A 21102-nucleotide genomic window follows, 5' to 3' on the forward strand; every position below is an offset into this window, starting at 1 on the left:
AATTTACATTCTTTGTTTACTTTCTTCCGCATTTATTAATTCTCACGTGATCAGACTCTTACGCCCCTTATGATGAAGCTGCACGCGCGAGACGATTGAGGGCAGAGCTCTAGAGGGGCTCTGATCTGTACACAGGTTTTCAGGAAGTTAGCAGGTTATCTGGCAGCCCTGCACGAATCTGCATAAAATTACTTCCAATCTGCTGTATTGCAGCTTGCAGTTACTCCGTTTCAGACCAAACCCGGCCTAAACTAATGAACCATGTGACAGAGGAACTAACGCGCGATCATACGATGGCCAATCATGCTTGTGCTTTGTTCCGGGATTTATTTTTGAATCCGATGAGTTAAAAACCCGACATTGTTGCAGCAGCGCTGTGGAGTAATATTCCCTTTTTTGTTTTATTTTCTAGCGCTTACAATATAAACATGGATTTAGATTACTTTTTCCGTGGAATTAGAGGAAACGAAGATCGTTATCTTCAGTCACTGGAGCAGATTTGTAGAAAGGTGAGATGGTAATGACTATCTGTGCATGGTTCACTGTGACTGAACACGGCATTGTATAGTCCCACGAAAGAACTTCAATACAAACAGTATTGGTTGTCAGTAACTCAGTTATGCAAAAGGTTGCATAGGTTGTTTTTTTTATACCGTAGTGCAAAAAAGATTCCACATAATGGCTTGTGTAATTTATATACAGTAGTTTGCAGATAAGGCTGAACCATACAGGAAATGAATCAACAGCCTACTACCGTACATTTTTGTGAGAATAATCAGACAATTATAATTACTATTAATAACAACATGGCCAATCAATTCTAAAGCATATACATTTTCTAACGTAAATGGACAAATATAGTCAGAATTGTAAAATGTGCATTCATCTTATTTGTCATACTTTCTTCCGTCTGGAAATTACAACGGTGTCTGGTGTCGACGCTTTGTCTAGGCTCAGTCACAGCAGTCGTTTTAAAGATTTGTATTCATGTTGCCTGTTAGTGTAACTTGTATGTTTGAAGACTGTGCCTCTCTGGACTCTCATAGTGGCATTTACTCGTTCAGTGATTTCTTTTTTTCACATGAATTGGTCTCATTAAATCTACCAAAACAGAAAACTTGCTGCCAACCAACAGCCGCGTTGTAAACTAGTGTGGACTCTGAAAGAGCCAATTACGATTTCAGACTAAATGAAAATTAAAAGCTGAATTTATTGCAAAGATGTTAAATGAAATACTTTATTGTTTTTGCAGCGCATGTTACTTTTGGACTTTTAGCCTCTTAGAAATTAATTTAATACACTTTTAATGTCATCTGCTAGACCTGCTATACATTCTGCATGGGGAGGCATAAGCATTTTGCCCTACAGAGAGACATATCCATTTGTGATTAAGTTTGGTGACAACAAAGTTATTGAGTATCAGAATTTAGGGAATATACACTGAGGTACTGAGTACACACAAACCTTGCTTACAATTGTATATTTACATATGATACTGTGAATTGTAGTATGCGAAATAAAGTATACCCTACTGTGTGTTGATATATTTGTTTGTGTTTTGGCAGTATTCTGCAGAAAGAGAGGATTCAATCATTGTTGACTTGGAAACTATGACCTGCCAGACACCAGATGGTAAGGTAGCATTTTACTTTTGGTCTTACTGGGTTATACTGGACCTTTGAGTCTGTATAAATGGTGTGATGTACAGACCAATTATACCTTTTTAAACTGAAGTAGAATAACCCCTGTTTTTGTATGAATAGGTATACTGCCTTGGGACGGTGAAGTGGTATACAGCAAAGAGTTGAAGAGAAAGAAGAAATTAATTGACAAGCAAAAGAAATGCAAGGTTTGGATATTTAGTTCCGTTTATTGTTTCATGAGAAATAAAATAGACAAAACATTGTTTAGTTAACATGACAAGGGAGCACAGGTTTGCGGGCTTGGGCTGTGGGATTGGAGGAAACCCACGAACTTGCTGTTGTGGGGAGCTGTATAAGTGTAGCGCAGCCAATCTAAACAATAATGCCGACTCTTTCTGCCTTAGTAAACGCAAGCTGTTAACCAGTATCATAAACACACCAATACGCTTCCTTCCTTTTCAGTGCACATCAATCTTTTTTTGGTTGCTATTTTGTTCCAATACGTATTCCATCTTTTCCAAACCCACACTATTTTCAGTAGGCACTGTAACATGCTGCTTGGGTTACAGGAAAACCCTGGATAATTTTCAAGATTGCGTGAAATTTAGATGCGTCTGTGTGGGGGGGAATATTTTTGTGTGAGGTGAAATCGACGTTTACAAATCAAAATCGAATCCTGCCAAGCCTACATACAGTAACAGGCAAACATTTGAAATAGAAACAGTATTTGTTTACAATCACAGTGAGCTGGTTTTCATGTTTATTTTTCAAGGGACTGTACTATTAATACATTTATAAATGCACTGACCTTAATTAATGATCTTGCCTGTTGTATCCGGAATGATCCTGAATGAAATGTACATACACTAAGATGTATAGTGAAGGCGCCCTTTTATGGGAGGAGCTATAATACATCAAATAATACAAACGCATGTGCAGTTCATACAGGGAGGCAGGGTTCTTTGGAACACCTGTTGCAACAGAAATTGTTATTTGTATCAATTGTCAAATCAATTACCGCAATATTACAGGCTAGTCAATATTAACGCTATATAGTACATGCATATGCTGCACAGATTTAATCCTCCTTAAAAGGTAGGCCTTAGTTACATAAAAATAAAAAAAAAACTACATGCATTAAGTTTAGAATTTTAAAACATGCAAGTCGCCTTGATGTAATTTACCTATGTAGCGAGAAGTTTGATTCCCCCCAGAAAACTCTAGGCTTATTTTACCGTTGTGATGACAGTAAATTAATTTGGGTTTTGGATGGGAGTGTAGGTAACTACTAGAAAGCGGTCCTGTAAGCTTAAACCATTCAAAATAATGCATATAATGTCGACTTTTAAAAATAAATAAATAAATAAATAAATAAATAAAAATGACATGCATACGAAGCTGCATTTAGAGGCTCAGGCGTTTTAATGTAACAGTACTATATAAAGTGGGTGCAGGGCTAGTGCTGTTGTTTAACCCTACTTTAATGAGTTTTTAAATTTTATATATATATATATATATATATATATATATATATATATATATATATATACACACAGTACTGTGCAAAAGTTTTAGGCAGGTGTGAAAAAATGCTGTAAAGTAAGAATGCTTTCAAAAATAGACATGTTAATAGTTTATATTTATCAATTAACAAAATGCAAAGTGAGTGAACAGAAGAAAAATCTACATCAAATCAATATTTGGTGTGACCACCCTTTGCCTTCAAAACAGCATCAATTCTTCTAGATACACTTGCACACAGTTTTTGAAGGAACTCGGCAGGTAGGTTGGCCCAAACATCTTGGAGAACTAACCACAGTTCGTCTGTGGATTTAGGCAGCCTCAGTTGCTTCTCTCTCTTCATGTAATCCCAGACAGACTCGATGATGTTGAGATCAGGGCTCTGTGGGGGCCATACCATCACTTCCAGGACTCCTTGTTCTTCTTTACGCTGAAGATGGTTCTTAATGACTTTCGCTGTATGTTTGAGGTCGTTGTCATGCTGCAGAATAAATTTGGGGCAAATCAGATGCCTCCCTGATGGTATTGCATGATGGATAAGTATCTGCCTGTACTTCTTAGCATTGAGGAGACCATTAATTCTGACCAAATCCCCAACTCCATTTGCAGAAATGCAGCCCCAAACTTGCAAGGAACCTCCACCATGCTTCACTGTTGCCTGCAGACACTCATTCGTGTACCGCTCTCCAGCCCTTCGGCGAACAAACTGCCTTCTGCTACAGCCAAATATTTCAAATTTTGACTCGTCAGTCCAGAGCACCTGCTGCCATTTTTCTGCGCCCCAGTTCCTGTGTTTTCGTGCATAGTTGAGTCGCTTCGCCTTGTTTCCACATCAGAGGTATGGCTTTTTGGCCGCAAGTCTTCCATGAAGGCCACTTCTGACCAGACTTCTCCGGACAGTAGATGGGTGTACCAGGGTCTCACTGTTTTCTGCCAATTCTGAGCTGATGGCACTGCTGGACATCTTCCGATTGCGAATGGAAGTAAGCATGATGTGTCTTTCATCTGCTGCAGTAAGTTTCCTTGGCCGACCACTGCATCTACGGTCCTCAACGTTGCCCGTTTCTTTGTGCTTCTTCAAAAGAGCTTGGACAGCACATCTGGAAACCCCTGTCTGCCTTGAAATTTCTGCCTGGGAGAGACCTTGCTGATGCAGTATAAATACCTTGTGTCTTGTTGCTGTGCTCAGTCTTGCCATGGTGTATGACTTTTGACAGTAAACTGTCTTCAGCAACCTCACCTTGTTAGCTGAGTTTGGCTGTTCCTCACCCAGTTTTATTCCTCCTACACAGCTGTTTCTGTTTCAGTTAATGATTGTGTTTCAACCTACATATTGAATTGATGATCATTAGCACCTGTTTGGTATAATTGTTTAATCATACACCTGACTATATGCCTACAAAATCCCTGACTTTGTGCAAGTGTACCTAGAAGAATTGATGCTGTTTTGAAGGCAAAGGGTGGTCACACCAAATATGGATTTGATGTAGATTTTTATTCTATTCACTTACTTTGCATTTAGTTAATTGATAAATATAATCTATTAACATGTCTATTTTTGAAAGCATTCTTACTTTACAGCATTTTCTCACACCTGCCTAAAACTTTTGCACAGTACTGTGTGTATGTGTGTGTGTATATATATATATATATATATATATATATATATATATAATATTTTTATGTGAGCGGATAATCCTGGAGGGACCTTTTTTTTATTTATAGAAAAAATACCATATATATATATATATATATATATAATCAATGTTTATCACCATTCGGCATTGAGAGAAATATTTAATCTATAAAATAAAATCTGACTAATAAAATAAAGAATATGTCTTGGCAATATTGTACATGCTTTTTTGATAAAAAATAAATAAATTTAGAAGTAAAAGCTAAATTAGTAACAGTAGCTTAGTTTTTTTATTTTGTAAACATAACACCGCATGGCAGATCCCTTTTATTCTTGCAGTTCTTGCATGCAAAAATGTTTTTGTTCAGATATACTTTACATTAAAAACCAATAACAATGCTGCTACAGCCTTAAATGCAAAACAATCTGAATAATGTGTTTGTTTTCCCTTTCTTTCACATTCAGGATGCTGTTAATGATGAAGAGATGATGGGTAAGATACACATTTATAGAGCTAAGAAATGTTTGGAGGGGTACAAACCTCTCATATTGATTGCGCATGGAAAGTTTTAGATCAGGACATTTCTGTAAAAGGGTTTTACAGTTAATGTTTTGGGATTTATATGATGAGGAGACTACAGGTAAGTTACTATATAAGCATTACAGCCCCCACAAGAGAAAATAATCGATGTAAAGTTAAATTTAAATTGCTTTTTTAAAACGTTGGTGTATTGTTTTGTTGCAGACTAGATAAGCAGCAGTTTTGTAGTGGGGGAGGGGGATGAGCTTGAGTGATAATGCATTTGTTTTGAGGTGATCAGTGACTCCAGTTGACAGCGCAGATGGCATAAGGGAAGGGGGGTTGATCAACCTATACCTTGTCAACCTGTAACGGTGCAGATGGAATATACAGTACTTAACAAAAGGCCTGAATACACATACTATATATTTCATTTTTTTTTTTTTTAATTTAGTCGTTGCCAATTATTTTTAATATTTTCTCCCAATTTGGAATGGCCAATTTATTTTTAGGCTCAGCTCACCGCTACCACCCCTGCGCTGACTCGGGAGGGCGAAGACGAACACACGCTGTCCTCCGAAGCGTGTGCCATCAGCCACCCAAGAGCTACAGCGTCGGAGGACAACGCAGCTCTCGGGCAGCTTGCAGGCAAGCCCGCAGGCGCCCGGCCAGGCTGGTGCGCGGTGAGCCGAGGACACCCTGGCCGACCTAACCCCCCCCCCCCCCACTCTAGCTACAGCATGCAGTATATTTACAATTGTTCACTGAGACGCTGTGAACCAACGACTTACAAGAAGCTTGATAACATACAAACTCAAGCTGTGCAGCAAAATTGCTATGCGTATTTATGCATTACTTTTAAATGCCATGCGTAAAACACCTAGTACACAGCTTATCTGGAGTGCTGGATATATATTTAAATTGATTTGAAAAACAGTCTAATGCATTATACTCGCCCGACTCAACAAACCCAAGTACTATTTTGTGTATTTGCAAAGCCCTCACCAAGTATATTTATTGATTTATTTTAAAGTTCATGACTGTGACATCAGGATATCTGAGGACACCATGGACAACAGCAACTTTCTTCAGGTAAAAAAACCAAAATACGCACACACAAAGCAGATAATATAAAGGGCATTTGTTTAGGTTTATTTCGCCAAAATATTTAGTTCAACATTTGCATATGTCCCTTTCTTTCAAGTTTATTCATTTATTATTTAGTTATTTCCTGATCATTTCACTGCTATATTTGTAATGTAATGTTTGTAATGCAAACCAAAGGGACGCAAGAGATACAAGTAACATATGAATACACCCCTAAATGCATTCTAATCTTGCTTGTTTTAATGTCTTTCATTTTTACAGGATCTGCACAGTGATGAAGAGAAAACTGGTAAGATGATTATCATGATATGTTTGTTAGCTTGTCCTGATCTGCTCTACTAAAATTTCCACATGTGAGAATTTGGACATTTGGGAAGCTCACATTGGTGCTACTTGTGTTCTGTGCTGAGGACAAATATTCCTTTTACAAGCATCAACAGAGCTCTTAAAAGACGAGGAAGATTTGAAATGCAAATGTTTAGCTCTTTAAATTGTATTTATTAAACTTGGCGTTTTCCTGCTGTTTTGACAGGGATACAATCAAGGTACCATTAAAGTTCATCTGTTTTGCTAGAGATGTATGCCTATAGACAGGGGTTCACATAACTGGTGCTCATGCGAACCAATAAAGAAAAATGCGGACTTCCATATTGTTTAAGATGCAAAGGCGTACCGTCAGTACATTTAACAGGAAAGCATTTTTCATAAAGGCAGCGAGTGTGCTCACGCTTGCAAGGTGAGCCATATCTGCCTAGCCTCTGGTTTGTCAACAATCTCTGGGAGGGTTCCAATTTATCTACAGTCCCTCCAAATCATAAGATCAATAATTCTCTTTAATGGACACTTGAAACAACCAATGATAGCAGGGATCTCTGTTAAGCCGTCCATTCAGAGAAGAGGGATGCAGTTACGGGGAGTGGCGTTAAGAAAGCTCACTGATACTTCGCTTCCCAAACTGAGAGGAGGTGTCGATTTGTTTAAAAGCTGTTCACATTTAAATGTGAGTTTAAAAAAATACATTTACTTAACCATTTTACTTAAAATATATTTTTCGCCCTTGGTTATATCCTTATATAAATTGTGCCATCAAGCTGACGTGTTCAGCATCACTAATAAAGTGATGAAGTGTTTGGGTTTTTGCTTTTGAATCCCCAGAGAGACAATATAGTAGTAGGACAATGTGATAGTATGGAGAATGTGTGATTTGTTAAAAATTTGAATAACCAGCAATCCAGACTCCTACTTCAACATTCAGAAACTATTGTTGTGGTCTCTGACACTGCCATCCCAATTGTTTGAACTGTCGGAGGTGGAGCTAGACAGCGACTTGGATGATGACCCCTAATTGTGGTGCTTACCAAACCATTTCTGCTGGTAATCACGTGAGAACCTAATGTTAAGTTATGTGAACACCTGCCTGAAGTCTTAATCAATCGTGGGGTTACTTGAAAAAGACAAAGTTAAGATATAGGAAATGTAAATACATAAATGTAAAAACCACATCTCTCTCTAGGGCTGTCTTGTTTGTTTCGTACTTGCAGTCTTGTTTTCTCTTTCCTTACTGTTGTTGTTACAATGTTAGTTTAGTTTAAAAAAAAGACACCAGACTACTGTTTGAAAGTATCTAGGCTGGTTGGGATGTATGTTTTGCTATTGCAAAAGTGTTTTACGTTTTGTTTTTTTCTTTTAAAGTTAATGAAGATGACAGCATGTCTTCTGAAACTGCACACGACTGTGTTGCTAGTAACCAGGTACTGTACTTCAGATACTGAATTTGCAAACCACAGCAATGTGCACCTCAAATGATTATGCATATAGATTTCTTCATAGTCATTGATCTCTCTATCAATTTCAGATCAACCCAACAAGGTATTTAAAAGCTATTAAGGGTGACAAGCTTTCAGAAGAACTTCAAAACAAGAGCCTAAAATTAAAGGATAGGTCTTAGTAATGACCTTATATAGAGCTATGATGGTGTAATTCTTTTAGAATTGAGTGCCCTATCCATACTGAAGGTTTCTTTAATTTTATTTTTTCTTCCTAGGAACCATGCGGTGTTGAGACATCAGGTAAGATATATATTTTTTTTATCTAATTCTGTATGCTTATATTTATTCTACTCCCTAGTCTCTCTACAGCACAATAAGTGATTGAAGAGAAGACATTGATGACTGTACTACTTCAAGGGTCGCTGGCTTGAGGCATGCTTGTGTCCTGTTGCAATGTCGGGTTAGCTGACACATCCACTGCTTGTACTACCCATGCTTTGGATAAACGGATAACTAACTTTGGATAACTTTAAAAACTTCAAAACATTTATCGAAATTTGCTGTAAAAGTGGTAATTGAATATTGATCAGAGTTTATTTAAGTCAAGAAACTGGAGTCTGTTGTGGTGGTTTGTGTTTTTATTGTGTGGTATTATTCTCAATGGAACACTTCCTCTTAGTATCAGTATTAAGACTAGCTCAATTTTTTGTTCAGCATTGGATTGCTCCCCAGTGTGTGAAAAACCCTTTATAAAGTCTTAATTTGAGTGAACGGAGCAACCTGATTGTCAAGGGAACCATTCTAATGCTGCCAGAAATTATTGTGAGTTTGCAAGGTTTCTTCTGTTTCTTTTAGGTGATGACTGCATAATGTTGGAAGCTAGTCAAAACCCAGCTGTGGATGAAACTCTTGAGGTAAAAAAAAATTATATATATTACAGTGCCTATAGAAAGTCTACACCACCTTTCAAAATTGTCACCTTTTGTTGCCTTATAGCCTGGAATTAAAATGCATTAAAATAGTGTTTTTTTTTTTCATTTATCTACACATCCTACCCCACAACTTCCAAGTGAAAAAAATATTCTAGAAATTTGTAGAAAATTAATTAAAAATAAAAACTGAAATAGCTTGGCTGGATAAGTGTCCACCCCCCTTGTAATAGCAATCCTAAATTAGCTCAGGTGTAACCAATTGCCTTCAAAATCATACACCAAGTTAAGTGGCCTCCACCTGTGTTAAATTGTAGTGATTCACATGATTTCAGGATAAATTCAGCAGTTCCTGTAGGTTCCCTCTGCTGGGTAGTGCATTTCAAAGCAAAGACTCGACCATGAGCACCAAGGCACTTTCAAAATAACTCCGGGAAAAAGTTGTTGAAAGGCACAGATCAGGGGATGGGTATAAAAAAATATCAAAGACCTTGAATATCCCTTGGAGCACGGTCAAGACGATTATTAAGAAGTGGAAGGTGTATGGCACCACCAAGACCTTGCCTAGATCAGGCCGTCCCTCCAAACTGGATGACCGAGCAAGAAGACCGATCAGAGAGGCTACCAAGAGGCCAATGGCAGCTTTGCAAGAGCTACAGGCTTTTATGGCCAAGACTGGTCAAAGTGTGCATGTGACAACAATATCCCAAGCACTCCACAAATCTGGCCTGTATGGTAGGGTGGCAAGAAGGAAGCCATTACTCAAGAAAGCCCACCTTGAATCCCGTTTTGAAGTATGCAAAAAAACACTCAGGAGATTCGGTAGCCATGTGGCAAAAAGTATTTTTGTGGTCTGACGAAACTAAAATGGAACTTTTTGGCCTAAATGCAAAGCATTATGTTTGGCGCAAACCCAACAACGACCCAAAGCATACAGCCAAAGCTACACTGGAGTGGCTAAGGAACAAAAAGGTAAATGTCCTTGAATGGCTCAGTCAGAGCCCTGACCTAAATCCAATCGAAAATTTATGGCATGACTTGAAGATTGGTGTCCATCAACGCTCCCCAATGAACTTGACAGAACTTGAACAGTTTTGTAAAGAAGAATGGTCAAATATTGCCAAATCTAGGTGTGCAAAGTTGGTAGAGACCTATCCCAACAGACTCACAGCTGTAATTGCTGCCAAAGGTGCTTCCACCAAATATTAACTCAGGGGGGTGGAGACTTATCCAATTATGATCTTTCAGTTTTGTATTTAATATATAATTTTTTTCCCCAATAAAAACTTTGTTCCCCTTAACAGTGTGGAGTATGGTGTATAGATAAATGGAAAAAAAATCCTCATTTAAATGCATGCAACTGAGGCACTGATGCAACCAAATGTGAAACAAAGTTCAAGGGGGTGTACACTTTCTATAGGCACTGTATATATTAAAGTATATAATTTTAACCCCAAAGAGTATGTTCTTACTTCGTTGAAGAATAAGCTGTAGAATAACCGAAATACTGTGTGAAAATATTGTAGCCGCTCTAGATTTCAGTTATGCAGATAGCACTTTTGACAAGTATGCTGTCATATAGAAAAGCTGCATCAAGTATTTTGGAGCACATAACAAACACCCTTGTGTTTTTTTTTTTTTTTCCTTCAATTTGTGATTCTGAAAGGGTCCAAGTGAAATTGGTGGTGTCCTTTCAATGGATGTCGGGAAGCAATACCGAGTCGATGTTGACATTTTGATGCAAGATGAGGAGGACCTGCCCGGCTATGTTTTGGTAAAATGAAATTACATTTTTAAATCTCACAAATAAAATGACGTAGTTCAAAAGGCCAAAATCCATATGCGGCTGTATACCATAATTTAGTTTCACACTCATTGTTTTAACTTTTGGCCATAGCCATGATGAATGGTCTTCAAATTTGGTACACAGCTGAACATTGTCAATACAAAAATAAGCAATAAATCAGGCAAAATGTGTATGTGACCTTTATGGGATTATGGGAAAACATCAATTTTTTTATCTCCGCTATACCAATCTATACAACTGGCTTTGAGAAATGGACTTCAGATTTGGTCATCCGTTCTTCCATGATCACTAGATGTCTCGTGCAGCATAGTTCAGGACAACAGTATGGATGATGGCCTATAAAACTGATCTGTTTATCTGTAAAATAACACTCTATTCGCTCTACCTAGTTTGTGCGATACAAGTAATTGTGTCTAACAAAATGGCTCCCTAGGTCACCTCCGCACCGTCTTCTGGGTCAACACATGTCACTGGCTGAAAGCATGTTAGTCAGTTGGGAAAGCAGCTGATTGGCTATTGACATAAAAGAAACCAGTACAGGGGTGAAATGACCCAGGAAGACATGGTTTCTTTTACCTAGTATAGTACCAGATATCAGGTTTTGAAATTAAAAGGTTTGGTATAATAAACTGTTAGACCTATAAAATGAAGTGCTTAGGGAGAAATTGCATTGAGCTATTTTGGATTCTTTCTTTAACCTCTAATGTGAATATTTTGTTTACTGTTCTCTTGCATGTTAGGTTGACTGGGTGCAGAAATCTCAACAAAGTCCAAACAATTTTGAAAATTCAATGGGATACCATGGGGAAAGAAACAAAGAACATGCCTCTTTCGGTAAGCATTATAAAGTTATAACATGTTGCCTACAGATTAATGCTGTGGTTTAAGAACTTAAAGCTACAGTATATGAACAGTCTAGAATAACCAATCTTTGATTCTGTAGATTTGACTGTACCTTGAAAATACTATGAATGTTTTGAAACAGAATATGTTAGCAATTATTCCAAATGCAAGATATTTGTTTGGCCACTGACAGTTGCTTGAAGTTATTTAATTACTATAACTTTACATATTTGGTTTGTGTTTTTAATGTAACGTTCTCTCTTTTTCAGTTGTCACACCTGTTAAAGTACCCAATCGATTGAAACCTTTGGAGGAAACATTTGATGTAACTAATGTGTCTGGATTGGAGAGCAGTAACAGTTCCTCGGATTCTTTCCTGGCTGACCTGTATCCAGGAATGGTGGCTAAAATGCAGAACATAATAAAGAGAGAGTTAACAGCACATGCTGCAACTAACGTGTTAAAACATTATCGTAAAAACTCCTGGTATAGCAATTCAAAGTCTTCCTTTTCCAAGGGTCTAATTCGGAGAAAGAAGTCTAAAAGTAAGCACAGTGAGACTGTAATTCTACAAAAAGCTGATCATGCGTCCTCCTCTGAAGGCATTGATATAGTTCAGTCTCCAAACCAGCTGGATAAAGGGTCACCCTATAGAACCATGATAGTATCTTCAAATGACACTGTAAGTTCTCCTGGGGGACATTTCTGTCCTAGGGATTCCTGTCTAACTAGTTCTTCAGTGGTTTTTGAAACCAGTCCCCATGTAGTCTTCACAGGTTCTCTTGGACATAAATCCCTGAGTGAAACTAAGATTGCATCCACTCATCGTACACCATTAAGAGAATCCATTAAAGCCTGTCCAAGTTCTCTGGGACATGAACCCCTCAATGAAACCTTGAATGTTTCCTCTTACCAAACATTACCCAGAGGGAGTCCATATGTAACCAATCCATGTTCTTGTAAGTCGCCAAGTGCTTTGTCCAGTAAACCATCAAGAGGGGAATCCTCTGAGGCTACAGCAAGTCCATTTAGACACGAAATGGCCAGGAGATCCCTTTTGTCAGCCATGTCTAGTTCAGTTACACCAACAAGAGGCACATCCTATGAAGCTTTTAGAGTTGAATCACCAAGAAGGGAGCTGCTTTCTGCCATGGAAAGTTCTATGACTATTACACCAATAAGGAGGAGATTCTGTGAACCCATTCATAGCTCTCTTGGGATAGAGTCACTCAATGAAACCATGATTCTTTCCCCAAAAAAGAAAATGTGCAATGCCAGTGAAAGTTCTGTTCAACTTGAATCACCAAGAAGGTGTGTTTCTGCTATGCCAAGTTCTTTGATGGTTACACCAACAAGAGCAAGATCTTTTGAAACCACATCAAGATGGGCACTTCTTTCTGCTAAACCAAGTTCTCCTGCAATTTCACCAAGCAGAGGAAGAGCCGTTGTAGCAATGCAGTGTTCTGTTGGTAATGAATCGCTAGGAAGTGAACCTTTGTCTGTTGCAGCTAATCCAGCAAGAGAGAGGTCTTGTGTGGCTTCACAAACAACAAACCCTGCTGCTCTGGAAAATGTGGTGCTAAGACCAAAAGGCGCTTGCCGTTTACTTAGAAGGAGTCATTCATATTCGGGATTAAGCCAGAAAACCAGTGGAGTGAACGAAGAATTTGAAAGCCTTTATGAAAGGCTGTGTTCCCCAAAAGAAGGCAGTGGTTTGCTAAAGGCAGCTGGTAGAAATGAGCGAACATTCTCTCCCAGTTTTAGAGCTGTGAAAAGACCAAGTTCCTGTTCTCCATGTGAAGCCTTCACTCGAGTGAAAAGAGTCTGTGGTGAATTTGAAGCAGTCAGTTCTATGAAGATTTTGCCTCAAAATGGCAATTATCGCATGCAGCAAAAAAACTCGCCAAAGTCATCCCCCATTAGGAGCAATGTAGGGAGTCTTCTGAGACATCGTGTGGCAAGTGCTTGGGATGCAATGAAATACAGATCCTCATTAAGAAAAACCCACTCCTTTTCAAGCTTACAGCATGCTGAACTCCAAACAAACCCATTGGAGATTGCTCAGGTAAGAACTTGCATTGGTGTTAAGTTTTGCATCACCTAGAATTTTAGGATTTAGACATTAATTTGTAAAATAAAAAATAAACTTAACAATTTAGACATCTCCTCTTTTGACTTCTACCATCTTTACACTGATGATGCTCAGATCAATTCAAGACCCTTGTTCTTGCCTACCGCTCTTCACCTCTGTGTCCCTTCCTACCTCCAGTCATGTCTCCCTACACTCACATCACTTTCCCTCTGCTCTCCATCCTCCCATGCCTGCTCCTTCTCTTCCCTAGCCCCTCTGTGGTGGTACCAGCTACCGGAGAACTACAGGACTGCGCTGCCTTTCAGCGCCTCCTCAAAACCCACCTGTTTAGACTGCACTTATATATCTCTTGATCTGCCCCTCCTACTAGCCTGACCTACACACCACGTTACTGGAGGATCCACAGCTGATACACTAATGATCCTTGCACTATTGCACTACTAATATGTCATTAGTAGTTAATTCTAACTTGTTGCATTCTGTTTCATATTGTTTCATACTAGCATTATTTGCACTTACTGTAAACCATACTGATTTTAAATCTTAGTCTTGCATTGTAACCCTGTACTGACCTGTAACACCTGTAAGTCACCTTGGATAAAGACGTCTGCCAAATAAATAATATAATCATGTAATCAAAGAACCTACACCATTATATCACAGAAGTCTACCGGAAGCCATAGTAGCAATGTAGTATTTAACATTTTTCAGTTTGTCATTCAGTATATTGAAAACTACAAAGTGGTATGTAATTTTAATATGTTAACGTAACATTATTCAGCAGGTTTCATTTCAGCTTTATGAAACAAAATGTGTTAATTCTATATGATGCAAAACTTTTGACCATAGCTGTATATGCAAATATAAGACAGTACAGTTTTTCTTCATTTCTAAAAGCCATATCAACTTATCTAATGGTCAATCAATGAAATATTCATTTCCAATCAAATTTCAAACGACAAGTTAAACTTAGTTGTAGGTCTTTCTTGGAAGTTACTTTTATTCGTATTTTGTTTTCAGATACCTAAGAATTATACTTGTCTAGTTGGCGGTGGACATAGTAAGTATACAACTGATTTATCTTCCTTTTCTTGACAAACTTGTTTCTAATTTAATCTTTTCTGCTGTGTTTCTGTTTACATTGGAGAAATATGCTTACAACTGGGCCTGTCTTTCCAATCTGTACAACTGATGGAGGCATTAGTTTAAATGTGTGTCTGCTTGACTTCTTACTGCTGGTTTTAAGTTGTTGGTTATTACACAAAACCACTCTGATGATTTGACTTCCTTTCATGAATTGGAAAAACCTAATGTGTGCTGCTGGATTGTATGTATATTCTCTTTTTTTAAACTCTGGTCATATTGGTTTGTGTAATATAGTAGACTCTCGCTAAACCTGTTGGGACTAGACCCTGTTCAGATTAGTGGTTTATTCCGAGTACTGATCGTAATCTGTACCATACTAAACATTCTTTTTCTAGGCTTTGCTTAATGATTTTGGTAGTTCAGTTTCATCAAAAATAAGTAATAGCCCTTGAAATAAAAATAAAACGCAGAACGCTGTACAAATGTCCCGTATGTCATAGAATTAAGGGTTTCTGCTGTTGCTGTTGATATGCATTGTGATGGTTATAAATCATTTTGGAATACCAGGGTTCAGATCGGCAAGAGGCTGCTGTATATGGACACCCAGCAGAATCTTCTGGCTTCCTGCTGTATTTAGTAGTTCAAGCCATTTCAGGATTTAATAAGTCTGCTGATTTGTTGTTTTAATGTATTGTTCTCATTTATAACAGAGCAGTCTCCTTTGAAAGTGATACAAGGTAAAGATGGTATAATCTTTGTAAAGATGCAGAACCCTGTATCACCAACGGTTCCCTCTTCTAAACTCTTCTCAAGAGGTAAGTTATATCTCTATCTAATGCAAAGGTCAGCAGAAAAGGTATAGCAACTTGTTATGATAAACGTGTAAAATCATGCATTACATTTAATTTAATTGCCTTTTGGACTTGCATTTATAGCCTATCTAGAGAGCCATTCATGTCTTGAAACTTCATCAATGTCAGAATAATGGATGGAGACAATCTACTCCAATACAAGACCAAACGTTTTGGTAAATATAGTTTTGCTACAGTTATTCCAATGTTGGAATACAAATATTCTGAACAGATATATCCATTTAGATTACATGTGTTTTCATGATTTAAAGCCAAAGATAACCTACAGTTACTGATATTTTAAAATCCTAGTATATACATAAAGAAACCAGCAAACTATCAATAGTAAATGCACCAAATATTTGTATGAATAAATAAAAATCATCAATGTGACTTTCTCTGCCTTTTGAAAAATGCCCTGAAAAAAATATTCTCCTCAACTGATTACTAATCACAGTGTTATGGATCTGGTGCTGCATGCTTGTGATATTTGCATAGGTTATAGTGATTTTACAGCATGTCGGTATCCCATGAAGTCTGTTACTTCATGGGATTTCTCTAATCACAAAATTCTTACAAAAAAGACTAATTTGGGGGTTATTTTTGTGAATAAGCAAAACATACAAAGATGTATGTAATGTTATTCTACATGGTTCTAGGATTGCAATTGTGTTTTTCACTTGTATAACCTTATTCACTGGTAGAAACTGCATACAGACTCCAGGTATTTAGAAACGCTAGAATACAGTTGAAGACAAAATATATATATATATATATATATATATATATATATATATATATATATATATATATATATATATATATATATAATTTATTTTTCAAAACATGCTATTGAATTTATTATGTTTTAGTTTAGTATTTCTAAATGTAACGCTATTGAGGTATTTAAAAGTTGAGACACAGGGTAGCACATTTCATAAGGAACTTGCAGTGCTCAAGAGCAGTGTTCCTCATTGTATGTCCCCACGGGCCAAGTGTCCCTCAGAGACCCAGCTGCCACCTGTACATCTTTATTATTTATATTGCTTGTGTCTTTTTTTATATATATATATATATATATATATATATATATATATATATATATATATATATATATATATATATATATAAATAAATTTATTCCCTTTTAACCAGCTCCACTGTCACGTTAATTTGTTAACCCGCCTACTTTTTAGTTATTCAGCCTATCAAAAAATCTAAATCATGAGCCTACTTTTCTTACTGGTTGTTGCTGAACGGAGCTGCGTCAGTTCCCGCATTATAGCACAGTGGTGATAGTTGGATCTACTGTAGTTTGAAATGAGGACGCTATTGCCGTAAAAAAATTTAGCATTTTTTAATTTATAAAAAACGAGCCATAGATGAAACCGAGGCGGATGCTCTGCTTTCGACTGAAGCCACCAAGACTACTCCCAGTCAAAGTACAACAAGCGAGTCCCCAGTGCTTTCTGAAGGTTTGTGCGAGGACACAAGTCCTCTTCAGATTCAACCAACACAAGTAAGCCAGCGTGTGATGACTAAAACAGATGCTCTTAAAGTCTACGGAAAATGTAACTCTCTGAGAAGATGAGTTTTTCTTACAGAGTTAACAAATAAAGCCATCTGTCTGGTTTGTCAGTCATGAAACTGAGCAATCTGGAAAGGCATTTTACAAACGTGCACAACGATTATTCAGTCCGTTTTCCGATGTGATCTATAATTAGAAAAGAACAAGTAAAGAAACTGAAAGCTTCCCTGAATCACCAGGAGCAGTTGTTAACTCAAGCGACTGAGCAGGAATCTGTAGTTACTTAAGCGTCTTTTCAAATTTATATGGATTTTTACTTAAACATAAAAATGAGTGACGTGGGAATTTGGCACTCCTGAGCAGCGATACAACACCTATTTCGTATCCAATCATTGAAGGTGCTCCATCTGTACAAACTGAAACAAGCTTCTCGCACTGTACGTATCTGTCAGCTTCTCACAAGTGTGGCCTTGAAGAGGTATAAACGGAGCATCTCCTTTCAACACACCATCTGACTGTTTTTTGGAAAATGCACCCATACAAGTAGCTGTGCAAGACCTGAGCTGAAGGATCAATACAGACCTGATATGTTTGTGACCTACATGACTCAACTGAGGGAGAGGTTTGAGGCCCGATTTAGTTACTTTTGCAGTAGGAAGGTGTTCCATTTTTTGAAAATTCCTTTCGTCATAGCTGTCAGAGCCACCTCTACTGAACTCCCACAAATGGGGGCGGAAGCTGCCAAGTTAGACTGAACTTTTGGAACTTCAAGTTGACAGTGACATGCAAGCAATACATTCGACATGCTCTGTGTCTGAATTCTGGTTTAAAGTACCCGAAGAAAAATATCCCATATTGATATCCTGTGCTTTTTAAGGGACTGTCCGTGTTTGGTAGCATATGTGTGTGTGAAGCCAGCTTTTTGGCAATTAACTCAATAAAGAACAAGCAGAGTAAAATACTGTGACACGACCGCCTGCAGCATTGCCTGCATGCCGCAACCACATCCTATGAGCCACGTTATCAGAACATTACAAGCAAGTTCACTCGTTTCTGAAGTCCCAACGAATAAGGAGAAATGTATTCCATAATATTTACATGTGGCCCGCCAATGATCACAGAGCTACTTATGTGGCCCTCCACAATATTTTAGTCGGGAACACTGCTCTAGAGTCTAAATCATCATGTGCTATTATCAATAAAAAAATGTCTGCTTCAGCCTTAAGGAAACTCAAAATACAAGTCAATTGAAAGGCTTTTTTTTTTTTTTTTTTTTTACACAAATGTTTGTCAGATGTGTTACAGAAATACTTTTTGCACTAACAGGACATTCTGAAACTCTTTCAGGGCATCCAGACTGCTGACCTATCTCTTGTCCTGTGTGGAAATGTGGAATATGCCCTCCCAACTGATGTGGAAAGTTTGTTTTAAATCTGTGTTTTAAATGTTTATACAGTACCAACATAAATTCTGGAAACAGCAAACGATTAATAGCAAGTTTAGCGGTATTGCCAATTTTTCCTAACTCAGCTCAGACCGCTTGTTCCTAAATGCCTTGGATCTCTGAATAAATAATCATCTTCTCTTTAAAAAAATATTTAAAAGATTCTAATGAGCCTTCTCAAGTATAATAGTACCCCAAAATGTTCTCCTTTTTGGGGAGTTTGTTGCCGGATAACTTCACAGACTATTTGCTCATTAAATATCTTGGTATCCCTGAATAGAAAATTGTCAAGTTTTAGAAATAAGCAAAATAATCCCACAAGTGTTGTGGTACCCTGAGACTGATTGCGTGTTTTTAGTGGAGACAAGGAACTATTTAGGGATACCAATATATTAAGTGAGGAAGTAGCCTGAGTGAGGGAGGTTATCTGGTAACAACTCCCCATTCTCATCGGGATACCATTCTACCTGAGATGCTTTGAGCATTCAAATATTTTGCATCTTTTTAAAGGAGATGGTTATCTATTCAGGGTGACCAATATGTTTTGGTAAGTGTGAGAGGGGGGAAATGGGCAATAAAGTCATCACTCCCCGGTTGTTTCCATAATTTTGTGCCAGTACAGTCATAGTTGTCCAGGTCAACTGGAAACACTTTGTCATTCACTGACCTGTTTGTTTAGTTAGGTTTGGTAATGACTAGTTTGTTTCTATATGTTTAAACGGATTATTGAAAAAAAAAAAGTTGAACCATTTATATGTGAGTCGAAACCACAGTGTTAAAGGTAGAATGGAAAGGGTTTTTATTATTATTAATGTATTTCTCACTGAGACTTGCTTTTAAAAAGTGTAGGCTCATTATCTGTGTGTTTCAAATACAGTGGTATATATTCCTGGTACCAAACTGCTTCCTGTAAATCTGGTCTAAAACACAGGAAGTCATCAGGAACATAATATAGTGTGTTTAAAAAAATAAATAAAAATACAACTATATTAAAGAGACAAACAATCTGAGATATTCAGCACCTGAAAATAGGAAATCTGTTGGATAGAGTTAAGTATTCACGTATGATCTCCACTACACCCCATCACTGTGGATAATAAAGATGTGGATTTTAATTAATTGGTTATTAGTCACAAACCTTGTAAATAGTAGTTTTAATTTCACACCAAAAGATTAAAAGAATATAGTGGTTATCAAAATGTTGTATTTCAAAAGTTGCCTTTTTATATTTGAAGATAGTTTTAAAAAAAAAATCTTGTTTCTAATGTTTTTGTAGCATGTTATTATGTGGAAATAAAATTGTTTCCCTAAAGCTGTTAAATCTGTTGGAACCACATCCTGTGAGAAGGCAATTAACAATTGAATCTGTTGGGTTCATCAAGGTCTGAGAAGATGCCAAGTTTTATTATAAAGCTTATTTTTATTAAATACATTTTAATAAGACTGACACGTCTGTATCAATTGCTTTAATACCTGTACAAATTCTAGTATTATACAAATTCAGTTCAACAAAACATATAATAGCCATCCTGGTGATACAACCTCTGTAATGCAAGCAGTTGAAGTAGTGGGATGGGTTTTGGAACATGTGCAGCATCTGCACAAAGGGAAATAGGCCTTTCGCCCCTGTGGTTTAAGTTTAAGTTGCCTTAATAAATGTTCCCTGTTGTGAGATGTTTTGGATTAGTTTGTTAGTTTACAGGACTGTAAAATTGCTTGTACTGTATATTGTGTGCCAGATATATGCATATTTTCTCATTATTATTATTATTATATATATATTTTTTGGGGGGAGGGTGGTAATTGTGGTCATTCAAAATAAAAAAATAAAATAATAAAAATAAAAAAACCTACAAACTGCAGAAATCATGAATTAATTGAATACATTAGGGTGTGCCAGAAGATAATCTGCAACATTACTTACGCAGGCAAGTCCAATCATAATTTGTTTCATGGTAATGCCAGCAGACTCCAATTCTGTTTAATGAAATATGAAGCAATACCGCTGGTTTTCATTTAAGATGGGCACTGGTAGAATATTTGGACCCAGCTAGCATTAATAAGTCAGATACCATGACCCTTTAAGTTTTTTACCGTTCTGTTTTTATTTTACCAGGAAAATGTAATTGAAACATAACTTCTCAGTTACAAGGGTATCCTGGGTGCATCACAGTATGCAACCGCAGCATACAGTTATTATACAATCATTTTATACAATCAGACATGATGGAAATAAATGAAAATAGCAGTTCAATAAAAAAAAAAAAAGTTTCAACCTATCATTAGATGATGCTTGCATCAAGTCACTAATCTTGACTCCAAACAA

At 37.2% G+C, this 21102-nt stretch overlaps 1 protein-coding gene across 2 annotated transcripts; it reads left to right on the top strand.

The window, feature by feature from the left end:
* The first annotated feature begins 124 nt into the window (after positions 1-124).
* LOC131737742 (uncharacterized) lies at positions 125-21074 on the top strand. Of its 2 annotated transcripts, XM_059028659.1 has the most exons (16): positions 125-509; positions 1566-1632; positions 1764-1849; positions 5266-5293; positions 6354-6412; positions 6689-6716; positions 8120-8178; positions 8472-8496; positions 9052-9110; positions 10792-10899; positions 11673-11766; positions 12045-13840; positions 14888-14927; positions 15664-15768; positions 15889-15980; positions 18680-21074. In XM_059028659.1, exons 1-15 carry the CDS (start codon positions 429-431, stop codon positions 15936-15938), a joined length of 2685 nt encoding a protein of 894 aa, XP_058884642.1. In that variant the 5' UTR covers positions 125-428; the 3' UTR covers positions 15939-15980; positions 18680-21074. The 2 variants fall into 2 exon arrangements, with proteins under 2 accessions (XP_058884642.1, XP_058884643.1); XM_059028660.1 differs by lacking the exon at positions 15889-15980 and having other exon boundaries at positions 127-509.
* The last annotated feature ends 28 nt before the right edge of the window (positions 21075-21102 follow it).

Source organism: Acipenser ruthenus, chromosome 8 (genome assembly GCF_902713425.1).
Source record: "Acipenser ruthenus chromosome 8, fAciRut3.2 maternal haplotype, whole genome shotgun sequence".
NCBI lineage: Eukaryota > Metazoa > Chordata > Actinopteri > Acipenseriformes > Acipenseridae > Acipenser > Acipenser ruthenus.

Coding starts and splice junctions, on each gene's coding strand:
- LOC131737742 (XM_059028659.1), top strand. CDS start 429: ATGGATTTAGATTACTTTTTCCGTGGAATTAGAGGAAACGAAGATCGT. Junction 6,413..6,688: donor ACAACAGCAACTTTCTTCAG/GTAAAAAAACCA, acceptor TCATTTTTACAG/GATCTGCACAGTGATGAAGA. Junction 8,497..9,051: donor ATGCGGTGTTGAGACATCAG/GTAAGATATATA, acceptor TGTTTCTTTTAG/GTGATGACTGCATAATGTTG.